The 24,358-nt window shown below is 38.4% G+C and overlaps 2 protein-coding genes across 6 annotated transcripts in view; one reads left to right on the forward strand and one right to left on the reverse strand.

Annotated features, from left to right (window-relative positions):
- The window catches only part of SLC25A21 (solute carrier family 25 member 21), a 306,693-nt gene extending 291,629 nt beyond the window's left edge, over nt 1-15,064 (reverse strand). The window contains exons 1-2 of the mRNA XM_075193076.1: nt 14,851-15,064; nt 13,569-13,698 (exon numbers count right to left, since the gene is read on the reverse strand). Coding sequence (XP_075049177.1) covers nt 13,569-13,638 — 70 coding nt within the window. The 5' untranslated portion in view covers nt 13,639-13,698; nt 14,851-15,064. The remainder of the gene's footprint in view (nt 1-13,568; nt 13,699-14,850) is intronic.
- A 68-nt stretch (nt 15,065-15,132) lies between these two features.
- The window catches only part of MIPOL1 (mirror-image polydactyly 1), a 276,778-nt gene continuing 267,552 nt past the window's right edge, over nt 15,133-24,358 (forward strand). For 4 of the 5 annotated variants that reach the window (XR_012680290.1, XM_075193212.1, XM_075193214.1 and 1 more), the window contains exon 1: nt 15,133-15,262. The gene's annotated coding sequence lies outside the window, so the exon portion shown is untranslated. Of the gene's footprint in view, nt 15,263-15,920; nt 16,237-24,358 lie in introns of those variants that run through there. The other variant, XM_075193213.1, reaches the window with a different exon arrangement.

The following is a 24,358-nucleotide window of genomic DNA, read 5'->3' on the forward strand; positions in this document are numbered from 1 at the left end:
ACAAACAACTGCAGAAAAACTGCTTATAAATTAGGTAGAAGTTTTCAGGCTGTGTTCATCCTGTAAGTGAAACACATTGAAGTATTAAAGTTTTTTCCCCATCTATTCTTCTGGTGTTTGAAAAGTTCTTGTGTGACACCAGCCTTGGAAGATCTCTTAAAGACTAGTTTGAGCTTCAGGGGGTCATGTAGAAGTGACAACAAGGCACCACTTTACAAATATACTCAAAATACCATCCAAAATCTGATAATTTATCATTTTAGAATGACTGAGTAACAATTACACGAGACCAGGGGTAGTACAGTGGTGCCTCAATTCTAATGAGATACTAATCATAGTTTTCATCAAATTGCAGTATAGATTACTCATTGGAAACCTAAATGCCACAAACCAAGATTACTGCAATGAATAAATCAATCTCAGTCTGTTGTAAAGTAAAATCTGTCTACCCTTTAAATCAATAAAATGTTGTTTTTTTTTAATCCTAGAATACAAACACCAGGAGGTCTGCCACACGTCACTTGTCATGTATGACAGAAGAATTCCAGCAATCATGAGTTTATAGACAGCAAAGCAGTAAAATAACATATGATCCTCTCTGTAACAATTTGTAAGATTAACAGAAAAACGACTCTAGGCTGCCATCATGTGGCAGTTTTAGATGACTACATTACAATGGTGAAATCTAAATCTAATTGTATTGGCAAATGAAAATGATAGATTATTGATGTATGCTTTTAAGTTTAAAAGTAGGTAGGGTAAGCTCACACTAACAGCACATGAGCGAAATGGGCCAAACTATGGCTCGATCACATTTTTCTCCAAAAATAGTGATGGGGCAGCTTAGTGGCTCAGTGGTTAGCACTTATGCATTACAGTGTTGCGGTCTTCAGTTCGATTCCTGACCATGGCCTTATCTGTGTTTATGTTCTCTCCATGTCTGCCTGGATTTCCTCCGGGTGCTCAGGTTTCCACCCGCACTCCAATAACATATTATTTGTGGCACTATAAATATAAATTATGATGATACTGGCAGGTTAACTGGCTGCTGACAAACATTCGCCTTAGGGTTTATCTGTGTATGTTAGGAAATTTAGACTGTAAGCTCCAATGGAGCAGGGACTGAAGTGAATGAGAAATATACAGAGAGTACAGAGCTGTGGAATTGGTGGTGCTATATAAATGAATGATGATGATGATGACCGATGGTACAAAGAGCCTTTATATAGTGGATTGGCTGTGATTCAATTTGCATGACTTTGAAGGACAACTGAAATAAAAATATCTAGATGCATATATATTTAGTGATTAATCAAATATGATAAGTAAGGTTTGACTGATAAGCCATAAAATGCCAAAGATAAACTGGAGACAGGAGTACTGAATTCACTGTCCCACTTAACCACCTGCTGTAGGAAATGTGTAATTACACAAAACAATAATTAAATAAAATAAACCAAGCATTGGTTTAAGTGGCTCCAACACATGTTTGCGTGGGTTTCCTTTGGGTGCTCCGATTTTCTCCAACACTCCAAAACATACTGGTAGGTTAATTGGCTGCTATCAAAATTGACCCTAGTCTCTCTCTGTCTGTATGTATGTTAGGGAATTTAGACTGTAAGCCCCAATGGGGCAGGAACTGATGTGAGTGAGTTCTCTGTACAGCGCTGCGGAATCGGTGGCGCTATATAAATAAATGGTGATGATGATGATGATGATGATGAAACGCCAGGGGCCAAATAAAATATTGCATTGATACTTAAATGAACCTGCTTTTCAACTCAGATAAATGTTTGACCAAATGTTTTTAAAAAGGAAACAATTAGCCCAGTAGGAGGTAATTAGGTTGAGCAAACCCTTTTGTGAAGAGACCTGCTTAAGATATGCAGAAAACAGACATTCATTGTTTTTGATCATGTATTCCACTTCCTAATTGACTTCCTTTCAATAGGTAGTGTAAACACAAAGAACCACTAAATATAAATGAGAGAGCCATATCATCATCATCATCATTTATTTATATAGCGCCAACATATTCCGTAGCGCTTTATGCCTAGGTGAGAATCTTGAAGACAAAGGCCACATTTGAAAGCCTATACAGGTATATAGAAATATGGGTTTGAAAAGGAAAATGTCTTCATAGTTCATATTTTGGGAAATCTGGGTGGCACTTCATACCAAGTATCAGAAATCACAACAGGGTTGTTGTGAATGACAGGTACTGGCGGTATCCGGGAACAGCTATAATCACATATCTTTGGAAAAGGTATGTCCCATTGTCATAATTTCATCATGGTATTTAAATGTGCGGGAGTTTATGACCGGTTTATTGAAGAGGGGGTTATGTCTCTGGGATATATCTGAGAGAAACTACCAAAGGTCAAAACTTTAGGAATCGTTTTGAACAAACCCTAGGTGACACCCAGGGGACATTTCCGCCCCCCACATTAACATCCACACTGCCCCTGTGAATGCAGTCCCATTTCACTTTGCTGATAAACCTGTGTTTTTTGAAAGGACAAGTTGTCAGACTTTTTGGGAAATCAATTCACACTGATAAACTGTCCATCTTCCAAGCTAATTTCCCTTGGCCAGAAAAGGCAATCCATGTAAGTGCTACTCTGAATGCAACCCCTTTTATTTTAAACTGTTTTGCTTGTGTATGTTATCTCAAGCTATTAATTGTTTCTTAATTATTTTTCCTTGGTACTCTAATGAATCCATTAGCCTGTTAAGAAGACAATAGCTCGGCCAAGTTAACCTTTTGAATGCCAGTGTGTGGTTTGTTGATACATTTGATTAACAAGCTGTGTGTGCTTGCATTTACATTTGTGTAACAGTCTGGAGGTGTGAAGAGTTAACCCTTTGCTTGCTGGTGTGGGTCTTGCTAGTCTGTGAGCAGCTAGAAGCCTTGTGTGCCAATGTGGGACAGTATATTGGGGTCCTATTGTCCGTATTCAATAGGTGGTGGCAAACCTGAAGTGTGTGAGTTGTTAGCGCCATTTGGGGGAGATTCAGTAAGTCTATAACCTGTGTGATAGGTAGAGAGAGACTGCTGGCTGGAATCGTGTGGCCTCATACAGCAAACACCCAAAGTCATGGAAGCTGGGAGCGTGTTCGTGACACTCAACAATTTGAAGGGAAGAAGATTGAAGCTGTGCAATAAATACAAGAAATACAGATCATGGAGAGTTTGTCCATATGTTTTGTATAGCAAGCATATAAAACCAGTTCACATTGTATAGAATTCTAGATAATAACCTTATATGCACAAATGTACAGTGAAACTAAAAGTATAAATCATTGCTTTCTAAACAGGAATTCTATACTGTTGGGAGAATGTGAGGGAATTAGTACACTATTACGTGTTGAAACAATGCAGGAGCATCACATGTTATTGAAACAGATTTTAAAGTTGGTATTGAACATTCTTGATTATCCATTACCTCCTAATCCAGCATCATATATCCTTAAAATTTGACCTAGATTTACCCTCCTTCTTCTAAAAGTCTTATTATCTCACACACAGATTGCTGCTTAGAGGTCTATCACAAGGCAATAGTAGAGCAATATCTCCCCAAATCAGACACTACATCTGCTAATAACCATGTATTGAATATGTTTTCTAACACAATACATAAAAAAAAAAAAAAGAGTTTATTGGTCCCGAGGCAGCAATGGCTATAAAGTAATTATTCCTCTTTTGGTATTACATAAATGAGAGTTTCATTATAATTGCACTCATGACCATCTGCAAACTATTCTCCAATAATGGATGTATAAAGATTAAATGATTGAGAAATAAAATATAAATATCATATAATGAATGTAAACAATCTTTTTGTTATGTTGCATTCTTGGTTATTCTCCTTTTTCTTTCCTTGGTAGCACATTTTTCCCTGTATCTCATCTCTCTATATACATATATAAAAAAGAAGAAGTTCATTTGTTTGTTTGTTTGTTTGTTTGTTGGTGAATATCTTCTAGAGCTCTAAAGGTAAAGCTGCCAAATTTTACATAGTAACTTAGTATTGAAAAAGTAACCTACTGTATTAGACTACATAGCGACAGAGCGACAAGTACTGAAAACATAATTTTTGGGTTGTAAACAATTGTTTGGCTGCTGGAAGGAAACTTCGCCACAACGCAACATAAAGACAACGCAACAAAGCAACAAATCTTATTTTCTAAATAGCATTTTTTGTCTATATAACAAATATTTTGCTAATATATAAAAACTGCTTCACACTACAAATCAGACACATGCAAAGCTGGGAGACCCTGCTAGTATTTCCATATTTTGACAAAATCGCAGATACAAAATGTGTAGATACAGAAATTCTGTAAATATGGATTATGAATACAAACACATTGTATATTGGGCAAAACATCACCAATAGTGAAATGTTTAAATACGTGTAATATATTTTTTATATATATATATATATATATATATATATATATATATATATATATATATATATATATATATATATATATATATATATATATATATATATAGCTCATCTTCAACATTTATTTATATAGCACCACTGCTTACAGTCTAAATTTCCTAACACACAGACAGACAGACACACAGACTAGGGTCAATTTGTTACCAGCCAATTAACCTACAAGTATGATTTTGGAGTGTGGGAGGAAACCGGAGCACCCAGAGGAAACCCACAGAAACACGGGGAGACAATACAAACTCCTCACAGATAAGGCCATGGTCGGGGATTTAACTCATGACCCCAGTGCTGTAAGGCAGAAGTGATAACCACTTGGCTACAATTTTGGGTGAGGTTTCTATTTAGCCATCCCAGCAGTCCTCTGGTACAATGGTAACTGTCGCTACCGCCTCCCTGACCTGTGGCGCTGGCTGTCTGCCATGACTTTTGTTCTGCTCATTCATGCGGCAGTGTGTAAACTACTTTCGAGTGGTTCACTCACATGATCCAGAGGAGCTCAGGAAAAGTGTCACAGATTGTTGCTCAAGAAAGGCGGGGACTTACAGCAATAGTTACCATTGCACAGTAAAGGAAATAGGCCAGGCCATGCCCAAAGCACAGGCGGGTAGGTAGGTGGATGTGGTAGTGTGTGTGTTTGGGGGAGGTGGATAGGATGCTGATAAGAGAAAATTAGACATTTTTTGCAAACATTAAAAGAAAAAACCCCAAAATATTAAATCAAATTTGTATAGTTAGCAGTGTATCACTGTGATATTGTATGTATGTGTCCCTGTGTTGTGTTTTAGTGTAGCTTTCTCTCTGTCCTATAACTGAGGGATATCACAGCCCGAAGGAAATTAAATCTCTCGATACTTTTGTTTTTTGTTCCTTAACTCTTTTATTACTGCCTGTCATTCCTTTATTGTCTGCCCTGTCCCTTATCATGGTTTCCCACTCGATCTGCTTCCCCTCTACTGCCTTTTCCGCGTACCCTGTCTCCCATTCACCCCCCTCCCCTCCTCTGCCCACCCTTTTCCTACTCTTTTGTTCCGCCTGTGCTTGTAAGATGAACAATAGTGGTGCCTCCCCGGACCTTTCTTGTCCAGTTGATAGTGGCCCACTACTCCTCCCCATCCCTACCTCCTGCAGTTCCCTCCACTAGTGACCGCCACCCAGCCTCTAAGCGAGTGAATGGTCATGTCCTTCAGCCGATGACATGGTCAGAGGTGGAAGGTTATTCTTGTGCTGCACTAGTCGAGCCACCGAGCTGCCCAGCATAACAGGTGCTTCAGGGTGTCCCCGGCTGAGTGTCCGGCCTCAGTCCCAGGATGCTTCAACTGTGGCAAGGCTGTACCTGGACACAAGAGGCATGGATGTATAGAGTAGGCCCTTTTGTTCACACAGCCATGGGCCGCAGCCAGGCCCTTTAAGCCACCAGTCGGCCTGCCTCTTGTGTACTTGAAGCCTCATGGCCCTTAACCCCCCCCCCTTTCAGATATTGTAGTTGGGTCAAGGGGGCCCAGGAGGAGTGGATCCTCCCCTCTCTGTGCTTCCTTGCAGGATTTGTTTAGCTCTGTTTCCCCCATCAGCCCCTCCCCAGTTCACCCAACCACCGTATACTAATGAGTACATTATTCCATATATAATAGAGAAGTGATGTTCATATATTATTTACAGACATGTATACATCTGTGTAACCAATGAGTTCTAAGGTCATCTCTCTCTTCAGTGTTCTAATAGGGAAACTTACGTTGTTATTATATGGAATAATTTACCATACATTGCAAATTATTATAGATATTAGAATTCAACCCTGACCTGCGTGACCACAATAAAAACACATGGCATGTGGCCTCATGCTTTATGTAGCAAATGAACTCCACACTAACAACAACACACAGGATTCCTTGGGTGCTTCTATTAGGAACAGACATATAGCAAAAAATAAAAATAATATCATTATAAATAATTGAAACGTGAACATAGAAGACAACCAATACAATATGTAAAAAGCCATGTGATTGGCTTTTTACAATGAACCTTTAGTTTAGTTCCTGTGGCATTCTAGTCTCCTAATTGATCTTGTCAGTATACCAGTCAAGCAAAACGCCACGAGTAGACTTTACTTTGGTGTTTTGCCATCTTTACCACCTGTAACTTCTTCGCAGTGATTTAAACTATAAAGTATTACTCTCCAAGCAATACACTTACTGTTTGCAGGGTGGCAGGCAAGTCCTATTCCCCCAAACCACAACGGAGGGCAATTCAATTCCCTGCATTTTTCTAAAGAACGACGTGGTGTGCGCATCATTACTGTTAGTACAGTTATTTTAACAGAGATTTCTGCTCGTGGCTCAGGAAGCTGCAAGCAAAAATCAGCGTTTAAATTACCGTACTAACGGTAATAATGCTCACCTGCGCGATGTTCTAAAGAACAAAGAGGGGAATTGAATTTCCCCAAATAAATTGCTTTTCCCCTTCTATCTAATGCTTCCTTCTGGTGGAAATAAAGCACATAGTAAAGTTGTTTTGAACATAGCTATCTGTTCCAAAATCTCAAACTATATTAAGATACCAGTCTGAGCGCTCCCATCCTCCCTTCTTTTCCTACATATACCTCATTGGCAACAACATACCTTGGTAAACTGACATCAGAGCACTGTAATACTGGACACTTTTTAAAAGTAATTTCAGATTATATACAAATACTTCCCCTACTGAGAAGTGCCATTTGTCCACTATACCATAGCACATAAATCAATTAAAACATCATCTATTCTTAAAAGTCTTTCAGTCATCTGCCTAACTACCCACCTGTCGGCTACCTCTCCCTCTCTCCCCTTCCTCCTTCTTGCTCCGTTCGACCACGTCCCCATTTCACTTTCCCTATGTCTTCAGTTTGTCCGTCTTTTCCTTTAGATTGGAAGCTCCTTTGAGCAGGACCTCTCTCCTCCACTTTTAACTCTGCTCTACAGCTACTGTTCCCACCTCCTTTAGCCTCCTGCCCAACGACTTCGCTCCTGCTTTTCACTGCTCCTTTTCTAAAGCGCATAACCTGTTGCTGCGCCCACACTCCTGGGCACAACAGGTTTCCTGATGTACTGATTTTCCTGCTGTCCTGTCTCTCCATCACCCTTTCTTTAGCTGTGCTCTGAGCTTCGTGAGTTATTGTGCTGCTCGTTTATTGCACTGTAATGTCATACCTTGTACTGTCTTATTGTTTGTTCCTGTACGGCACTGCGGACACATTGTGGCGCCTTACAAACAAAAATGAATAATAATAGTAATAATGTTTTGCAAATAATCTTTGGGCATAACAACCAAATCAGATTATGAAAGTCTATTTCTAAACAGTACCTGACTCTGACTTTACTTGTTTTTCATGTGAAGCCTGAGAACTTTGTACTGTGCTAGTCTAAGGCACTCACTGATGGTAATGGTAAATAAGGGAGGGAGGAATAGAGGACCCAACTTCCTGCCAACTGTGGGTGCTTGTGTTCTTGGCTGTTACACATAAAAGTGTCTCCCACTTGAAACAGATGATCACAGAACTAGATTTGTGAACGTGGTTCACCTATGGAGCTTTGGGAGGTGTTAATAGTCTGGGATTTGTGTGAGTTTCCTCAGGGTGCTTTGGTTTCCTCCCACACTCCAAAAACATGCTGGTAGCTTAATTGGCAGCTGCCATCAAAATTCACTTTAGTCTCTCTCTCTCTCTCTCTCTCTCTGTGTGTATATTAGGGGATTTAGATTGTAAGCTCCAATGGGGCAGGGACTAATGTGAATGAGTTCTCTGTACAGCGCTGTGGAATCAGTGGCGCTATATGAATAAATGGCGATGATGATGATGATGATACCAAACCCAACTGAACTTGGCAGGAATGATGATTAGCCGACTTTGAGAAAAATTTCTTCTATTACTAAAGAAATTTACAGCAAAGTCTTTGTCACATAATAAGTTAAATGACATTACCGTACCTCCAATTCCAAAGTCCAGTTCATTAGCAAGAGCCAGAAACTTCACATTTCACCTACTGAGAAAGATACTGGCTCAGCAAATTCCACCCAACGTTCTGTAAATGTGCAGCTTGTCCTGAATGACCATGCCGCTTTATAGAACGAAACACTATTTCAATGGAGTTTGTACGTTCTCCCTGTATTTGCGTGTGTTTCTTCCCTCGCTACAAAAACGTACTAGTAGGTTAATTTCCTAATGACAAAATTAATCCTAGTCTGTGTGTGCGTTAGGGAAACTAGACTCTAAGATCCAATGGGGCAGGGACTGATAAATATTCTCTATAAAGCCCTGCAGGATTGGTGGCGCTATATAGATTATGATGAAGTATTATTCAAATTGTGTATTTTTAACACTAGCAATAGTAACCTAAGCGTTAGCAGTGTGAATGGTTACTGATACGAATGTAAAGGACTTTGCATGTGTGCAAGGAAGTCTTACATATTATTTGTGTCACTATGCAAATATATGTATGTAATAGTGTGTATATGCTTGTGTGACATAAGTGGTTTGTGTCCATTGTATTAATACTTCTTTTGATATACATACATACATATATATATATATATATATATATATATATATATATATATATATATATAAATAGGAGGAACATATATGTAGGAACATGTTGGGACCTTGCATTTGGTTACGATTATTCCTAGTATGTGATTGGAGCAAAATGTATTTTGAAATGTCCTCTGTCCTTGATGGACAGATGCATAAGAATAACCTATGCAGTGCTGCTGCCATTCACCATCATATGTGATGATCACATAGTGTACCCATAAGTAGCATAACTGTATATAAATCAGTAGACCACAAGTTTTGGATTCAGGTCAACAAGCCATTCAGGTTATAGTTTATATTCTCTGCATCCTTATTTACCTTTACCCATTAAGAAGAATTCTGAATACAAGATAACTGATGAGAAGGTAAACAGTAACTATGATATAGACACAAACACCTGGAACTGCTTATTTCTGAGTAGTTGGTATAGCTGCTGCAGCATCTCTTTGCTGATGACTGGTTGGTTCCTCCTGACGGCTTACTATGGATCAGGAATGCTGGATAACAGGTAGAGGGTTCACACAGAATGTTGGGTTCAGCACAGGACAAATCATAGTGCAATTTGTCCTATATCAAGCTTATATAGTGATTTATGCTACTACAGGAATAGAGATACTTACCACATATATTGTCGGATACACGGAGCCGGCACCTCGTAGTTTTCATCCAGTGTGTCTGATTACATGTTTATTTACCATCTGATTGTGCTAAGGACCCATCTAAACCTGAGTCCGGGATTTTAAAGAGTGTATTGTTTTGTCTGAATGTTTATTCCAGTGTGTATACTGGTAATAAAGCTGGATTTTGTGATTTTACAATTTGCATCTGTTTTCCCTCTGGTGAAATACGGATTCCATATTATTATGGTAGTTCACCTTTGCATAGATCACTATATAAGCTTGATATAACACATATTGTACTATGATTTGTTTTTGTTTTTTTGGGGGTTTTTTTTCTTTGACACATTGAATTATACGAGGAGAATTTATTCATCAAATAAGGAAGAAAACACTGCATCACAGTAAGAAGTTGAAAATAGAGACTTATTTATATTGATTTAAGACTCTTTATACAAGTTGATATTTTGAACAGACCATATACCGCCGTCTTCCATCTAAATTGTGTGTTTTAACTATTGCTAAAGACCGTTGGCGGATGGGGTCTATTTTATGAGAAGGCCTGCTTAACGGCATATATTGCACTTATTTTATTTTCAGTATTTTTTGTATATCAACACAGGACAGTAGAGGAATGGATTAGAGTGTCACAGGCTACAGCAGGCAACAAGTGTCAGGCAGAATCTTGAAACCAGTGATGGTTTATTGCTCCTACAGGGTTCTTATAAAAGGCCCATTTCACATTAGTAAGAAGTACAAGATAAAATACAAGTTTGGATGCACATTACAGCTCTTTTTATACAGTTTCTATCACACATGTAAGCAGGGGGTAATCATCATCACCATTTATTTATATATATAGCGCCACTGATTCCGCAGCGCTGTACAGAGAACTCACTCACATCAGTCCCTGCCCCATTGGAGCTTACAGTCTAAGTTCCCTAACATACACACACAGACAGACAGACAGAGAGATCCAGCCCTCTGCCCATACCTGGCACCACCAAGGCTGGGAAATCACATGTTATGTTTAGCATCAGGATGCAATGCATTCTCTACAATTGGATTTAACAAAATGTACAATAATCTGAGATTCCCCAAATTACTAGTGTTTACATTATTCAGCTTCTCTATATATCTAATACACAATATACAAATTATGCTGACCCCTGCTGTGCATTCAAGCTAAAAGGATGTGCTGAACACTCGCAGACCAAATGCTTAATTAACATAGAATTTACTTTCTCCAAAAAATGTTAGAAAACATAGGCACCTCCAAAATGGCATACTACCTGAGAGATCAATATATGTACAATACAAAAATCAATGTATTTACAATTATATGCATCAAGCACACTGCACCACTAATCAGAATAAATGTATAGTGTAACTTATTTCTAAGTGATTCGGCCACAGTACATTTTTATGGTCTCATTGTGGCATACATGGTAGGGCTGCAGGTATCTATAGGGAGTTTCTCTTTCAGTCTCAGTGGCTTGTCATTTTTCAATGAACTCCAAAACAGAAGGAAGTTACATTATCTCTAATTAGACATTGCCACTACCAACACTCACCTGAGCCTGTGTGATGTGTGTGTGACAAGGGGTTAATCACACACAACCACCTGCTGACACTATCACAAGAAGCCTTCAGTCACTCCCTGCCCTATCGCATAACTACAATAAAAACTTGAATCACCCAAACTATTGTTAACCAAACAATCATCAGTATAGTTTAGCCAAACTATAGCACATTGAATTCATTAGAACACAGAACCAGAAAGAAATTTAATGAAATGTACTATGGCCAAATCACCACAAAGCTTAAGGTATACAGAATAAGATAACAAAATGGCATACAGAAATAATGCAAAACAGTTTCTTTGAAATTAAAATAAATAATAAGTAGTTCTGTGTGCCTGGGAGAGGCGTAAAGAACGGACAAATCTTCAATTTTCACGCTGACTCCCAACAGCGATGACCATGGTTGAAAATATCAGATAACCTTTTAAAGTTATACTTTCCCACCTCTCACCCCCCTCTGTGACCTCACTGAATAGAAGTATGCATGTATGCCAATGGGGATTTGACTCTTCTATTTAAAGCACATTTCTAACTGATGGCTTTTTATATGAAAATATCTAATCTCCAGTACACTCTGGAGCAGTGATAGGCAACCTGAAACACTTTGGGGGCTGCCTGGTGTGGCCCTCTAGCCTTCAAAAGGGCCTCAATTTACCCTGAATCTCAGTAATAAGGTAAAACAAAACATTTGACCAAAGGAAGACACGTAGCTATAATTACATATCATCATGCATTTAAACAAGTGTTGTAAGCTAGAAGAAACAAATGTGACACTAAACTAGGTATAAGTTGGGAACTGCAGGTGAAGGCTTGGAGGGACGAATGTGGTTCTAGGGCAGTCTGTTGCCCATCACTGCCCCAGAAATATAATATTACCTTTAACAAACAAGTCAGGAGTCTATGAACAGATACATACCAAACATGAATATAAGAGATAATATTCTGGATGACGCTCCATTCATAGGCTCCTCTAGAAGAGTGGACTTTGAGCTTGATATGTGTCCATAGCCTAACTTTACAGAATAGATTTATATAAAGAAATCGAGGTATGTAAAAAGTATGAATATATTATTTTTATGTGAAATTAGTATGGGGAATATATGCAGGTTGTAGACTTCCTAACATGGGGCCTGATTCATTAAGGATCTTAACTTGAGAAACTTCTTATTTCAGTCTCCTGGACAAAACCATGTCACAATGCAAGGGGTGCGAATTAGTATTCTGTTTTGCACATAAGTTAAATACTAACTGTTTTTTCATGTAGCACACAAATATCAACTTTAAATTTCAGTGTACAAATAAGCTATCAAGTATTTGTGTGCTACATGAAAAAACAGTCAGTATTTAACTTATGTGCAAAACAGAAAACTAATTTGCACCCCTTGCATTGTAACATGGTTTTGTCCAGGAGACTGAAATAATAAGTTTCTCAAGTAAAGATCCTTAATGAAAGGGGCCCATGATTATCCTGTGAGTAGCTTGTTACCTGGGTCATAAAGCTGTACCTGCCCATCAGATCTGAGCGGGGAGTCACAGAGTATGGGTAACTATACACAGAGCCTGTTGACACTTCCTTGCTAAGTGACAACACAGATACCTTAAAATAGAATATCTAGTGCAGATGAAACAAAAAAATGGACAGGGAAGACATAACAAAAATAGTTTAACTCCTTGTGCACACAATAACTTCACATGCTAGAACAATTTATATCTTGGGGAGGGGAGGTAAGTTGTCATAGATTTATATTTTTATTTTATTAAAACATGATTAGGTCCTAATCACAGATTTGTTGTCTATATAGCTTATATGTCTAGAGATAGAGTAGACAAGGGGATTATAAAACCATAAGCGGCTCATGCAACACAGTGTCATACAGCACTGAACCAGACAGAAATGTGCACCCTCATAAATAAATGTATGTATGTATGGCTTAGACATCTGTGCCAATATAAAAGTTACATTAGCATGGTCAATACTGGGTACTGTTTCGGAATGGAGCAGATCTCAGTCATCCTAAATTGAAGAATATAAAGGTTCAGATCAACCAAACATTACAGTAAAAAAAGACGACTTATGCTTTTATTTTCATAGAAAATGATTACTGTACATTATTCAATATAAAAACAGCACAGGAAAGAACACAACTTTATATATACGACTATCGGAACATTTCTTATTTTTTTCTTAGATTTTATCACACAATGTGAATATCAAATCCAGTAACATACCAATAAAAAGCTGAACTTATCCTGAATCTTAAACATGACAAATAACATATGTAACATTCTAAAAAATTGTCATATCATCAAAAAAGTTAAATAAGGCCATTACCTGCTGATCCGCCAGCCAAGACTTGCTGAGAAGCTTCTGTCCAAAAACTGACTGGAGGGGCTGCTGGCATGTTTAGCAGGAAATCAGGTGCCAAAGACGAGACAGTTGCTGCAAATTTCACCAGTTGTCACTGGAGAAGGGACAATTACATGCATTTACAAAATGGACCATGGACTCAATGGACAAACTATGTAACATACAATATCTGCCAAACGACTTCTAATACAAATTATATTATTATAAAAGAATGTTGTATGGAAGTGAATGTTTTATTTTGCATTTACTATACTGGGGTCCTTGCTTATCCCACAGACACATATAAACTGATAAAATATGTTGCTATTTTTTCAGTTATGTCTTTAGAAAAAATTGGATCAATGATTCTCCTAGCAATTTCTATTTTTTCAGCATGGAGAATGGGCAGCATGGTGGCTTAGTGGTTATCACTTCTGCCCCACAGCACTGTGGTCATGAGTTCGATTCCTGACCGTGGCCTTATCTGTGTATAGTTTGTATGTTCTCCCCGTGTTTGCGTGGGTTTCCTCCCACACTCCAAAAACATACTGGTAGGTTAATTGGCTGCTATTAAATTGCGCTTAGTCTCTCTCGGTGTGTGTGTGTGTGTGTGTGTGTGTGTGTGTATTAGGGAATTTAGACTGTAAGCTCCAATGGGGCAGGGACTGATGTGAATGAATTCTCTGTACAGCGCTACGGAATTAGTGGCGCTATATAAATAAATGGTGATGATGATGATTTTAACTGCACCACATGTATCCGGGAACAATTGTGTTAAATAGTCTTTTTCCCTAACATTTGTTCATTGCAGTATTAAAGAAAATCAAAACTTACACATTGTTTACATTTTATGCGCTGCTCTTGTTGTATTTGAAAATGAATAATAAATACAGAACATGTTTAAAAAACACACACTTAACTGTACAAACATATCATTTAAATGTAACAATTTGTGGGCTGTGTTTTTATACTGTAAAAGTGCAAAAGTGAAAACAACCCCATAAATCATAAACATTGTCCTAAAGTGCAGTAGTTGGATCAAAACAACAAAGCTGAAGTTGTTAGGTGACTGTATGTACAGTAGTATATCAATAGCATCTGTTTAAAAAGAAGCAATATTACTTTAAAAAAAGTTTTGACTCAATAAATGACAGACAAGAAATTACAATATTTAATTAACAAAAATTAGTAATTTACTTTCAGACTACAATAACATGAGGCTGATAATTACATTTATGACAGTATACAATTCCCAGCTATCCTGTACCTAGAGTTGATGCTGTAAACTTCCTCTGTAAGCTCTTACAAAACAAACATAGACAACCGCTGTGTCCAAAGCTCAAAGCAGTGTAATGAAACGTCAATGGCCTGATTGGCTCTTACTTTTGCCCACAGTGAGGCTCGAACCGCAATAAGCATTTCTCATGTCTCAAATCTGATTGGCTTCGTGACCAGACAAGCGTGCCAAGCCTCGGTCTGGCAACCAATGGAAATGCGCGGGTTTCCCTCCAGCTGTTTGTCAGAGACAGTCACCTGAAAGACAGTGAGCCCTGCTGTACTGTTGCGTCACGTGGCGGGTCATCAGTATTGGGATTCGCCAATAATACGTTGCCACGGCAACATTAGCCTTGCACATGCTCAGTGAGGCGCACTTGGACATATGGGAGGTGCTGGGATAGGTAAGTAAATGATTATTGGTATATGTATATCATTGTAATTAGCATTCTGCTATAGCCTTGTCTCCATCATATTTGTCCCGTTCATCCTGACTGGGTGTTTCATATCAGTACTTTGCCTACCTTTTATATAAAGCCTTATAGTCATGCAGCATGCATCTAACTGCAATGGAGTCATGTTGTGTGTATGTTATAATGTATTATTATTTTTAAATGGCTATAGTTCTCTGCACTTGCTCGTTCAGAAACTGTCCATAGTATTTGGATTTGTTGTTTACAAAAGTTTTGTAACTCAAATGCTAAAAAGCACATAGTTTTTCTTGGGTAAAAGAAATGTAGAAAGTTAGCTATTTAGGACAATGTTATGTTTGTGCTGTGTTTAACATGAGGGTGATGTATCTTTTATTCTGTTCTCACTTTGTACATTTTATGAGCTGCTGATAGTGAATAGACAAAATATGCCTAATATTTACAAACATTGTGCTGATATTTTTATACATGTCCCCCAGATGGCACAATTTGGACAAGGGCCAGTTTTCTTATTGCAAGTTATACTTCCCTTGTTATATATGTTGTGCCACTTCCCATTAATAAGTTCCCTTATTTTATGTGAAGCTTTACCTATTATGGTGGTACAGGAAGCTTTACCTATTACGTGGTACAAAAAAAATATTCTTTCCAATCTGGACACACACATGATGTTAATTTGTTCAAAAGATAAACCTTGGAATACTCCTATCAGAAGCCTCTATGACATCACAGTCTTGTTAGTGACCTTGCTATGTAACCAGCCTTCCTCAATGTGATGCCACTATATGAAGCTGCTGACATAACTGAGTATTCTGAGACAGTCCCATCCAGTCTGCATTGCTGAAAACTATTCTCGGTGTACTTCTGCATTTACGGAGTATTAAGATGAGGATTACTGATTTATTTTTTTATGCTTCAAAAAAAAGGGAACTGCATTTCCTGGCTAGGTGTGTATATTTATCAGTCCTTTGCAGCATTTTGTTTGTTTTACTTGGATTGCTGGCTGCAGCACTTTCATTAAAGTGTGTGTGCCAGTGCTGGACAATTCTTCTTCTGTTTGTCCAGAACCCCCTTCCCCTTTAATTTAGAAAAAGGAGAAATGAATGAAAGTGGGCAGCATGGCGGCTTAGTGGTTAGCACTTCTGCCTCACAGCACTGGGGTCATGAGTTCAATTCCCAACCATGGCCTTATCTGTGAGGAGTTTGTATGTTCTCCCTGTGTTTGCGTGGGTTTCCTCCGGGTGCTCCTGTTTCCTCCCACACTCCCCAAACAAAAACATACTAGTAGGTTAATTGGCTGCTAACAAATTGACCCTAGTCTGTGTGTGTGTGTGTGTGTTAGCGAAGTTAGACTGTAAGCCCCAATGAGGCAGGGACTGATGTGAGCGAGTTCTCTGTACAGCGCTACCGAATTAGTGGTGCTATATAAATTAATAAATGATGATGATGAAGTGCTAGTACTTTTATTTATTTATATATATATATATATATATATATATATATATATTCATATTCATATTCACCATAATAGGTGTGGCTAGCCTTTAAAGGCCAACACTAACAAAAAATGAAAACTGTACATGTAAGACACATAAAGATAGAATGCATGTTAACATTTCCCTATGGCTTTTCAATGCAACAATATTAAAAAGTAAAGTGTGATTGAATAATTTCTCCTTTTTTAACTGCAGACAGCTGAAGCCTTTGTACAAGATTGGAATGTAAACACAGTTTGGCCCGGGGACCACTGGGAGTGCATCTTACCTGGTTATTATAATATGATGGACCAATGGGGCTTTCTATTGGTCCGTGAATTAAAAAGTGACCACCTATAAAAACATTATTATTCATGGTTAAGTTTCACTTTTTATAGATAAACTATTGTATTTAATTTTCTGTACTTGTAGTGTGACGGTGGTAGTAAGCATATTGATGCTGACTACCCCGACAAGACTTACTCCGACTTCTTAAAAACAAGTGTAACAAGTCGGGGTAAGTCTTGTCGGATTAGTCATCATCGTTATACCATACCCCACCTGTAGTGTGGAAGGCTCCACTGCTAATAAGGATGTTGTTGTTTTAAGTCTTTTTGAAGATAAATATGTGTGACCTATTATGTGTAAGAGTTGTCATTATCTATAAGACGAAGGCATCAAATTATATCTTTTATTTGAATTCATATTAAGATTAAAAGTAAGGTAAATCCAGTGACTGATACACAAATACTGTATCTGAAACAGGTTTAACTGTTTTGTTTGTTTTTTTGTTATATATTTGGATTTTTTTGTTATACTTGTTTTTGCTGGGTAAAATATGAACATTCCAGAGTTTCAGATGTAAAATTCTTCAGCATAGTTTTGGCACTGTTCTATCAGTGTCCTTGATTTGTCAAGAAAGCTACAATTGGAAATTAGAGTGCTCAGGGCAGAAACCTATTTGGAGACCTCAACATTGATTAAAATAACATAAATTGTGAAAACAAAAAAGGGTTTTCTGTTTTTTAATATATGTAATATTGTATGATGTTTTCAAAATGAATGGTCATGCAAGTAGCAGAGCCTGTTTACTTAATGCAAACTGACATGTCTGAAATTATCAAGTAGATGTTTTGTAATATAAAGCCTAATACTGAAATTAAGGCAAGATTGTACGGGCCTGGGGCTGATGTCTTCTTAGTGCTGCCCTAAAACTGACTTTGTAGCCTCTGTCTCTAGTCGCACGCCTTATCCACTCAAGCACAATACTTGCATTGACATAATTACAGTTGCAGTTACAATATGAACATCTCCACATTCCTCATGCACAGTTCTTAATTGGTTGTAATGGTTCACATACACTCATTACCCTCTCCACTTTTGTGGATATAGGGGCCTATCACCCTTCAATAGTTTTTTTGCTCTCCACGGCCTCCAGCTGCAAACCAGTTCTGAAAACATGCGCAACATCAGGACCTCCTTGTGTGGAGGTCCTCCATGGGATTGGATAAATGGGGCGCTTTTGCACCTCTCTGCTCAGCCACCTCTCCTTCTTATGGTGATGCAGTCGTCACTCCCTCTCGCAGGGCCATACCTTGGCACTGAGGCCCTCCCAGCAGTGTTCTCTCTAGAGGAGTTTTGCCAGCCTGGTGGCATTAAGAAGTAGTCGAGTGAGGAGAGTTGTAATAATATTGAAAAATGTTGGAGGTAATTGCCCACACTATCCAGGACTGGTCAGACTGATGGTCAGTGGTCTAACACACATTGCTGGCTGTAGTGCTCACATAGTGTCTGCTGTAATAGGAGAAACAATGGTTTATCCTATTATAATAAGATTCTGTTGGGCTCCAAGAGCCGGCTGGCAAGTAAAAACAGCCGGGTGGAGCATCTGGGAAATAGGTGCTGGAGAGAACACTGCCTCCCAGTGACCCCTGCCTGCAGTCACTGGGATGTGGGTCTATCTACAATGCCAAGGGAGCGTTGCATAAGAATTCATTTAAAAAATATTCAGGAATTGTTCACTCTACTAAGTCCGAGCGTAGGATGAATTGTTATTTCTCGTTATCCAAATGGTCGCATAGAAAAGTGTAGTGTAGTGATATTGTTTTGGTGGGGTGTTTGACAACAAAGTGCTCAGTGAATTATTCCAGTCCTCTGGTGAAAGTGCCCTCATCACACCGCTATTACAGTGTTGGGCCTATAAGGAAAGCAGACAGAATTTCCTAGTGGTATCGTAGTTTCCTGTAGAGATAGTGGGGTTGGGGATCCGCGCTTTCTTTTTTGTGTGACTGTGTATTGCTGCTGCTAAGGGATAGAAAGTGGCAACTCCAACCCTATAATTGTTACACCAGATATATTGAAAACCCAGGGTGCAAGACAGGAAAATGAGATATAAATAGAGAATTGTGTAAATGGACCCACACTAATGTTCCTTGCTGGTAAAGCAAATATGGTCTCATGTTTGTAAATTATAGGTGTTCACAATAAATATAACAGAGTGTGTTACTTCCTGTATCCATTTCTATATACGGCAAAATTCGAATATTATTCCATCTTATGAACATAGCTGTATTATCCACACAGTCAACATTGTTGGAATTTCTATCAAGTCTTCATAAAGTATATATTGTATGTATGTTAGAAGCACATTCTTCCTGCATTTTGCTGCACTGTGCACCTGATTGTATTCTGCTCCATTATTGTTACTTCTGAGAATTATCGGGTTCAATGTGCATTGGATGATTGTAATGAAACTGTGTTCCACAACCTCACCTTTGCAGCAGAGTTTGGCTGTTCCTCACCAAGTTTTAAGCCTTCTACACTACTGTTTCTGTTTCAGTTAATGACTGTTTCAACCTACATATGAAAATGATGAACATTATTACCTGTTTGGTATGATAGGTTAATCATACACCTGGCTATAATTCTATAAAATCCCTGACTATGTGCAAGTGTACCTTGAAGAGTTGATTCTGTTTTGAAGGCAAAGGGTGGTCACATCAAATGTTGATGATTTGATTTAGAGTTCTCTTCTGTTCATTCAGTTTGCATTTTGTTAATTGATAAAAATAAACTATTATTGTTAGGAACTCCCAAGCCAGTACAGTGAAACTCGGGACTACTCTGAAGGCCCGGTGTTCGCTGGAGCCCTTCGTGGTGGGGACAGACTTGGCTGCGGGCCGACCGAGGGTCGAGTAACGTATACTGACTTAAAGGAGCACCCAGGAGTGGAATAGATTGACGGGCTGTAGTGAAGAACGAATCCGCGGTCAAAGGTCACTAGCACAGGTACAAAATCCAGGGACAAGCGAAGGGTCAGACACACAGGCAAAGAAGCAAAATCCGGAGTCCAGGCAAAAAGGTCAGGGTCAGAAGCGAGGGTTCAAAGGTCCAGGAACAAGCAAAGGTCAATCCAAGGTAGCAATAACCAACAGATAGAACAAGCAGGCAGCAGAACTGAGGACAGAACGCTATAACCGGCAGTGAGGCTGCAGACCTCACTGCCTTAAATACCAATAGCGGCCAATCAGAGCCTAGCTCTGAAATCACATGGGCAGGCTCAAACCTACCACATAAATCAGCCCACAGGCTTGTCCCCGGCTGCCGGGACGCAGCGCCCCTGTAGTTAGTGTCCGACCGTTGCCCTGGCAACGGTCGGGTAAAGGCAGGAAGTGACGTCCCGGTCGCCATAGCGACGACCGGGACGCCTACAGGAACCAGGTGAGAGTCGTGGCGGTGACCGCGGCCGCCGCAACTGCTAACAATTATCACTTCTATTTTTGAAAGCATTCTTACTTTGCAGCATTTTTTCCACACCTGCCTAAACCTTTGCACAGTATTATTGTATGTCAAACTTATCTGGTTGTAAGCTCATAGATAGGACATTGAAATGAAAATTGTCCCAAATAATTAATATTTCATGGTCTTATTTCATATGTATCTGTGGGTAAATGTATGCTCTGATGATTGAATATACTATGTTGCTAAGATGTTCTTGTGAAAAGATATATATTTAATTTATAAAAATTCCCTACTAAGCCTGTGTGGGCACAGGATGTCATAAAAAAATGTTGTTAACCAAAATTAGCATAGTCTCATAATCCTCTTCTAGTTTCCTCCTAGGACATGAAGGCTGCGACTGAAGCAGAATGCTTAAAAGGTCACTGTATATTATTTAAAAATCTTAAATTGGGGTTATGACCCACTTTCTGGCATTCTCCTGCAACAGAGATAAGAAATTGTATGTTTTTGGAAATTTTTCCCTTTCTATTTTTGTAACATTTTGCATAATATTATTTTATGTCTTGTTTTTATTCTATTTGTATACATTAAGCATTGTGAATATGTTCTCATATTTAACCTCATTTAATAAGTTTCTGTTTTTGTGTTCTTACCAGACTCCCTGTTCGACAGCTGGGCTGTTGTAACCTCTACATAATTGTAATGCATGGAATCATTTGGGCTAATGATAACTCTGTGTGATTTAAAGTTTAATGATCGTGGGATATACATTGTGATGGTATTCTGAGTGAGGTGAGAAACCTAGGACGTCCTCACAGTGTGGTCTGTGAAACCAAATTCTGATGGTGGCAAGTTTTGGTAATAGTAAATGTGTGATATATATAAAATGGTATTTAATTATTGTTTGACAGATCAGGTGGTCTTACAGTGATTAACCCTGTGGCACACAGGCTCATGTGAGTGCAGTTTTGTGACAAAGTATCTCAATTTGTAGATTGAAGGCTGTAATTAGATTTGTGCTTAAGTAACTATGTTAATAGATTATCTTATGTGTTGCTAGTTCTTTGTTCTAGTGTAATAATTTTCGCAGTGTCTATTGAAATGTTTGTAAGCATCTTCTCAAAGGAAGCTTGAAGCAAGTTCAGCTCTTTGTCGATCATGGGTATCAATATTAAAGATATTACCTTTGCTACATATTAAAGATATGTCCTTTAGCAGTTGCTAAACAAGTACTGCCAAGGTCTGTTGAAGTTTTTCTTCCCTAGTTAGGGTGTAAGTAGGTGGAAGGATCGATAGAGGGGGCATGTTTCTCTTGATCTTGATGTTGCTTCCCCATTCTTACTAGCTTGGGTTTCCCGTGAATTGGATAAATGTGTCCATACCCTGGTTGGGTATCTCAATCTTAGAACAATTATAGGCTTACCAGCCATTATGTCTTTGTGGCTCAAACTATTAAATGTGTGTAAATGTACTTATAAGAAGTGTTCGATTACATATTAATTATATCTTGGTTGTTACTGTTGCCACTATTTGTATATATACATTGTTTATATAGTCTTCAACTACAGATATATGCAATACACTTGTTATTGACTGAACTGTTCCACTAGTTAAATAGTAAAATTAATAGCTATTGACTGAGCGCGGTAGATACAGTTGTTGAAGTGGGCTGGTATACAGTAGAATGGCATAACACACCCTCTACTGCCTTCATTGTAAAGCAATCAAGTTCAATTTGCTTACATTTCCCATACTGCTACTTCTAAATTTACACTTCAGCCACTGTGTGTGCTATAAATAAATGTGTGTATATATATATATATATATATATATATATATATATATATATATATATATATATATATATATATATATATATATATATATATATATATATATATCTCGAGAGAGAGAGAGATGGAACTTCTTGGTAGCACAAATTTGGTTACATGGAAAGTCCATTTGTCACACAGCTCTGGTCGGGGAAAGCTCAGTGTGGGTAATGAAGAATTGTGTAAAGAGGAGGAAAAGGGTAGATTTCAGTGGTGATGGATGTATGCGTAGTGCCTGGGTATGTGACTTTTATGGTTTCCTGTCCTGTCTCGGTTTTGGGGCTTTTTGCTTCTCCAGCCATATACGAGTATGGACACTGTAACAATGCTTTAATATGTTCTACGACCGTGGTGCTGTGAGGATTGAAAACACTAGCTGACAGTTGTCAGAAAACGGTTCACAATGGCAGCTACAAACACTCTCAATTCCTGTAATCGGCATTGCTAAGAACACCAATCTAGCTAATCGCCTCATCTAGACTACTGCACAGCTTTCCCTACCCTGCAATCAGTCCTTCAGTGAAAAGTTCAGATTATTCAGAACAATTTATTTCACCTGTTTGTAGCCTTTATAAAGTCCATTAGTCCTACAAAACCTTTGAATGAGCAAAGTTTTGTTATGGAATCTCTGCTTGTGCTTTGAAGAAGACTTCTCCGATCTCTTTGGCTTGATTCATCACGATTCTACCTCCTACAATCCATTGACTTCAGCGTGTACCTGACAACTAGTCCTCTCAGGACTAAGTGACTTGTTCAGATGTGGTATACTTAGTAGCTATTTCTTGGGAGCTGCCAATACCGAGACAGGTGCTCAGAGAAACAAAAGTAAATTTGGGTCCAATACTTGGTTGTGGGCAATAGCCACAATCTGCACTAAGGTCCCTTCTCTTCTCTCTCCACTCCGTCGGCTCTAAAGTTTAGTTTCCCACGTTTTCTGTGGGCTATTGCTCTATAGAAAGCTTCTTCAACCTCCCTCTTTTTTTTTTTTTTTTTTTTTTTTCTCCTTCTTCCCTGTACTGGAGAATTATACACCAGGGGCCACTACTGCTAAGACTGTAGTCATTACGTGTTTTGGCCCAAGGCCCTATTTTATTTTAGGTGTCGACTTTGTACTCCTGATCCAGTTGTCTGGTCAGCTGCAGAGTTGTTTTGAGGTCACTGGCTGCTGTTTGAAAAGCAGGTTGAAGTGCTTTAATGCTGTAGTCTAGATGGAGATAGCTAGATTAAAGAGAGATTTATTTTCATCAGAAACTTGCTTCAATAACCAAATGACATCATTCCTAAAATATGTCATAGTCGGCTTCTAAGTTGTCCAACCGAAGTCTATGAATAGTTAAAAAAAAATTGTATATTGATAAATCCTAGAGTTTTGTTTGCTCAGGTGTGAGCAGAATACACCTTGTCTGAGTTTAGTGGTGTGACCATTTCAAGAGTCATTTGTTTCCTTGCTGTTTGCATTGAAAAGGAGTTTGATTAACACTTCTTAGGAATGATATATCCTACTGCACAGTGATAACAAATATCAGCCAAAGTACACATTTTTCTGTAAATAAAATGAATATCCCATGTGAATTCTCTACACTGATAGTATTAGAGTTGTTTGACTTTACCAATGAGGTAAATTGCAGTATCCTGACCACTTGTCTCTCGTGTAGTTATTACCACAAGGATCCACATTTAATGTAAATGAATTGAAGTCTTCTGTAGGTGGAAAACCAAAGGTTTGTTCATGTTCTCTTACAACTTCCTGGCTTTGTTTCGCATCCATGCGTTTATGTCATCAAGCAAAAATGTTTACTTTTTCGTTTTTACCTTGCAATAGGACACAAGTCTGTTTATACTCTGTATTTTTATTAATTTGTACCCAGAAGGGAGTTTGTGTCTTATGGAAAACAACAAATACTAAAGATATATAACACTTAATTATTGGGGAATTCAATCCCCCCCCCCCCCCCCAAATTTCCACGGCGTTAAAACTATTACCGTTATTACGGTAGTTTTAACCCAGCTTTATAGCTGGC

This window comes from Mixophyes fleayi, chromosome 12 (genome assembly GCF_038048845.1).
Source record: "Mixophyes fleayi isolate aMixFle1 chromosome 12, aMixFle1.hap1, whole genome shotgun sequence".
Classification (NCBI taxonomy): Eukaryota; Metazoa; Chordata; class Amphibia; order Anura; family Limnodynastidae; genus Mixophyes; species Mixophyes fleayi.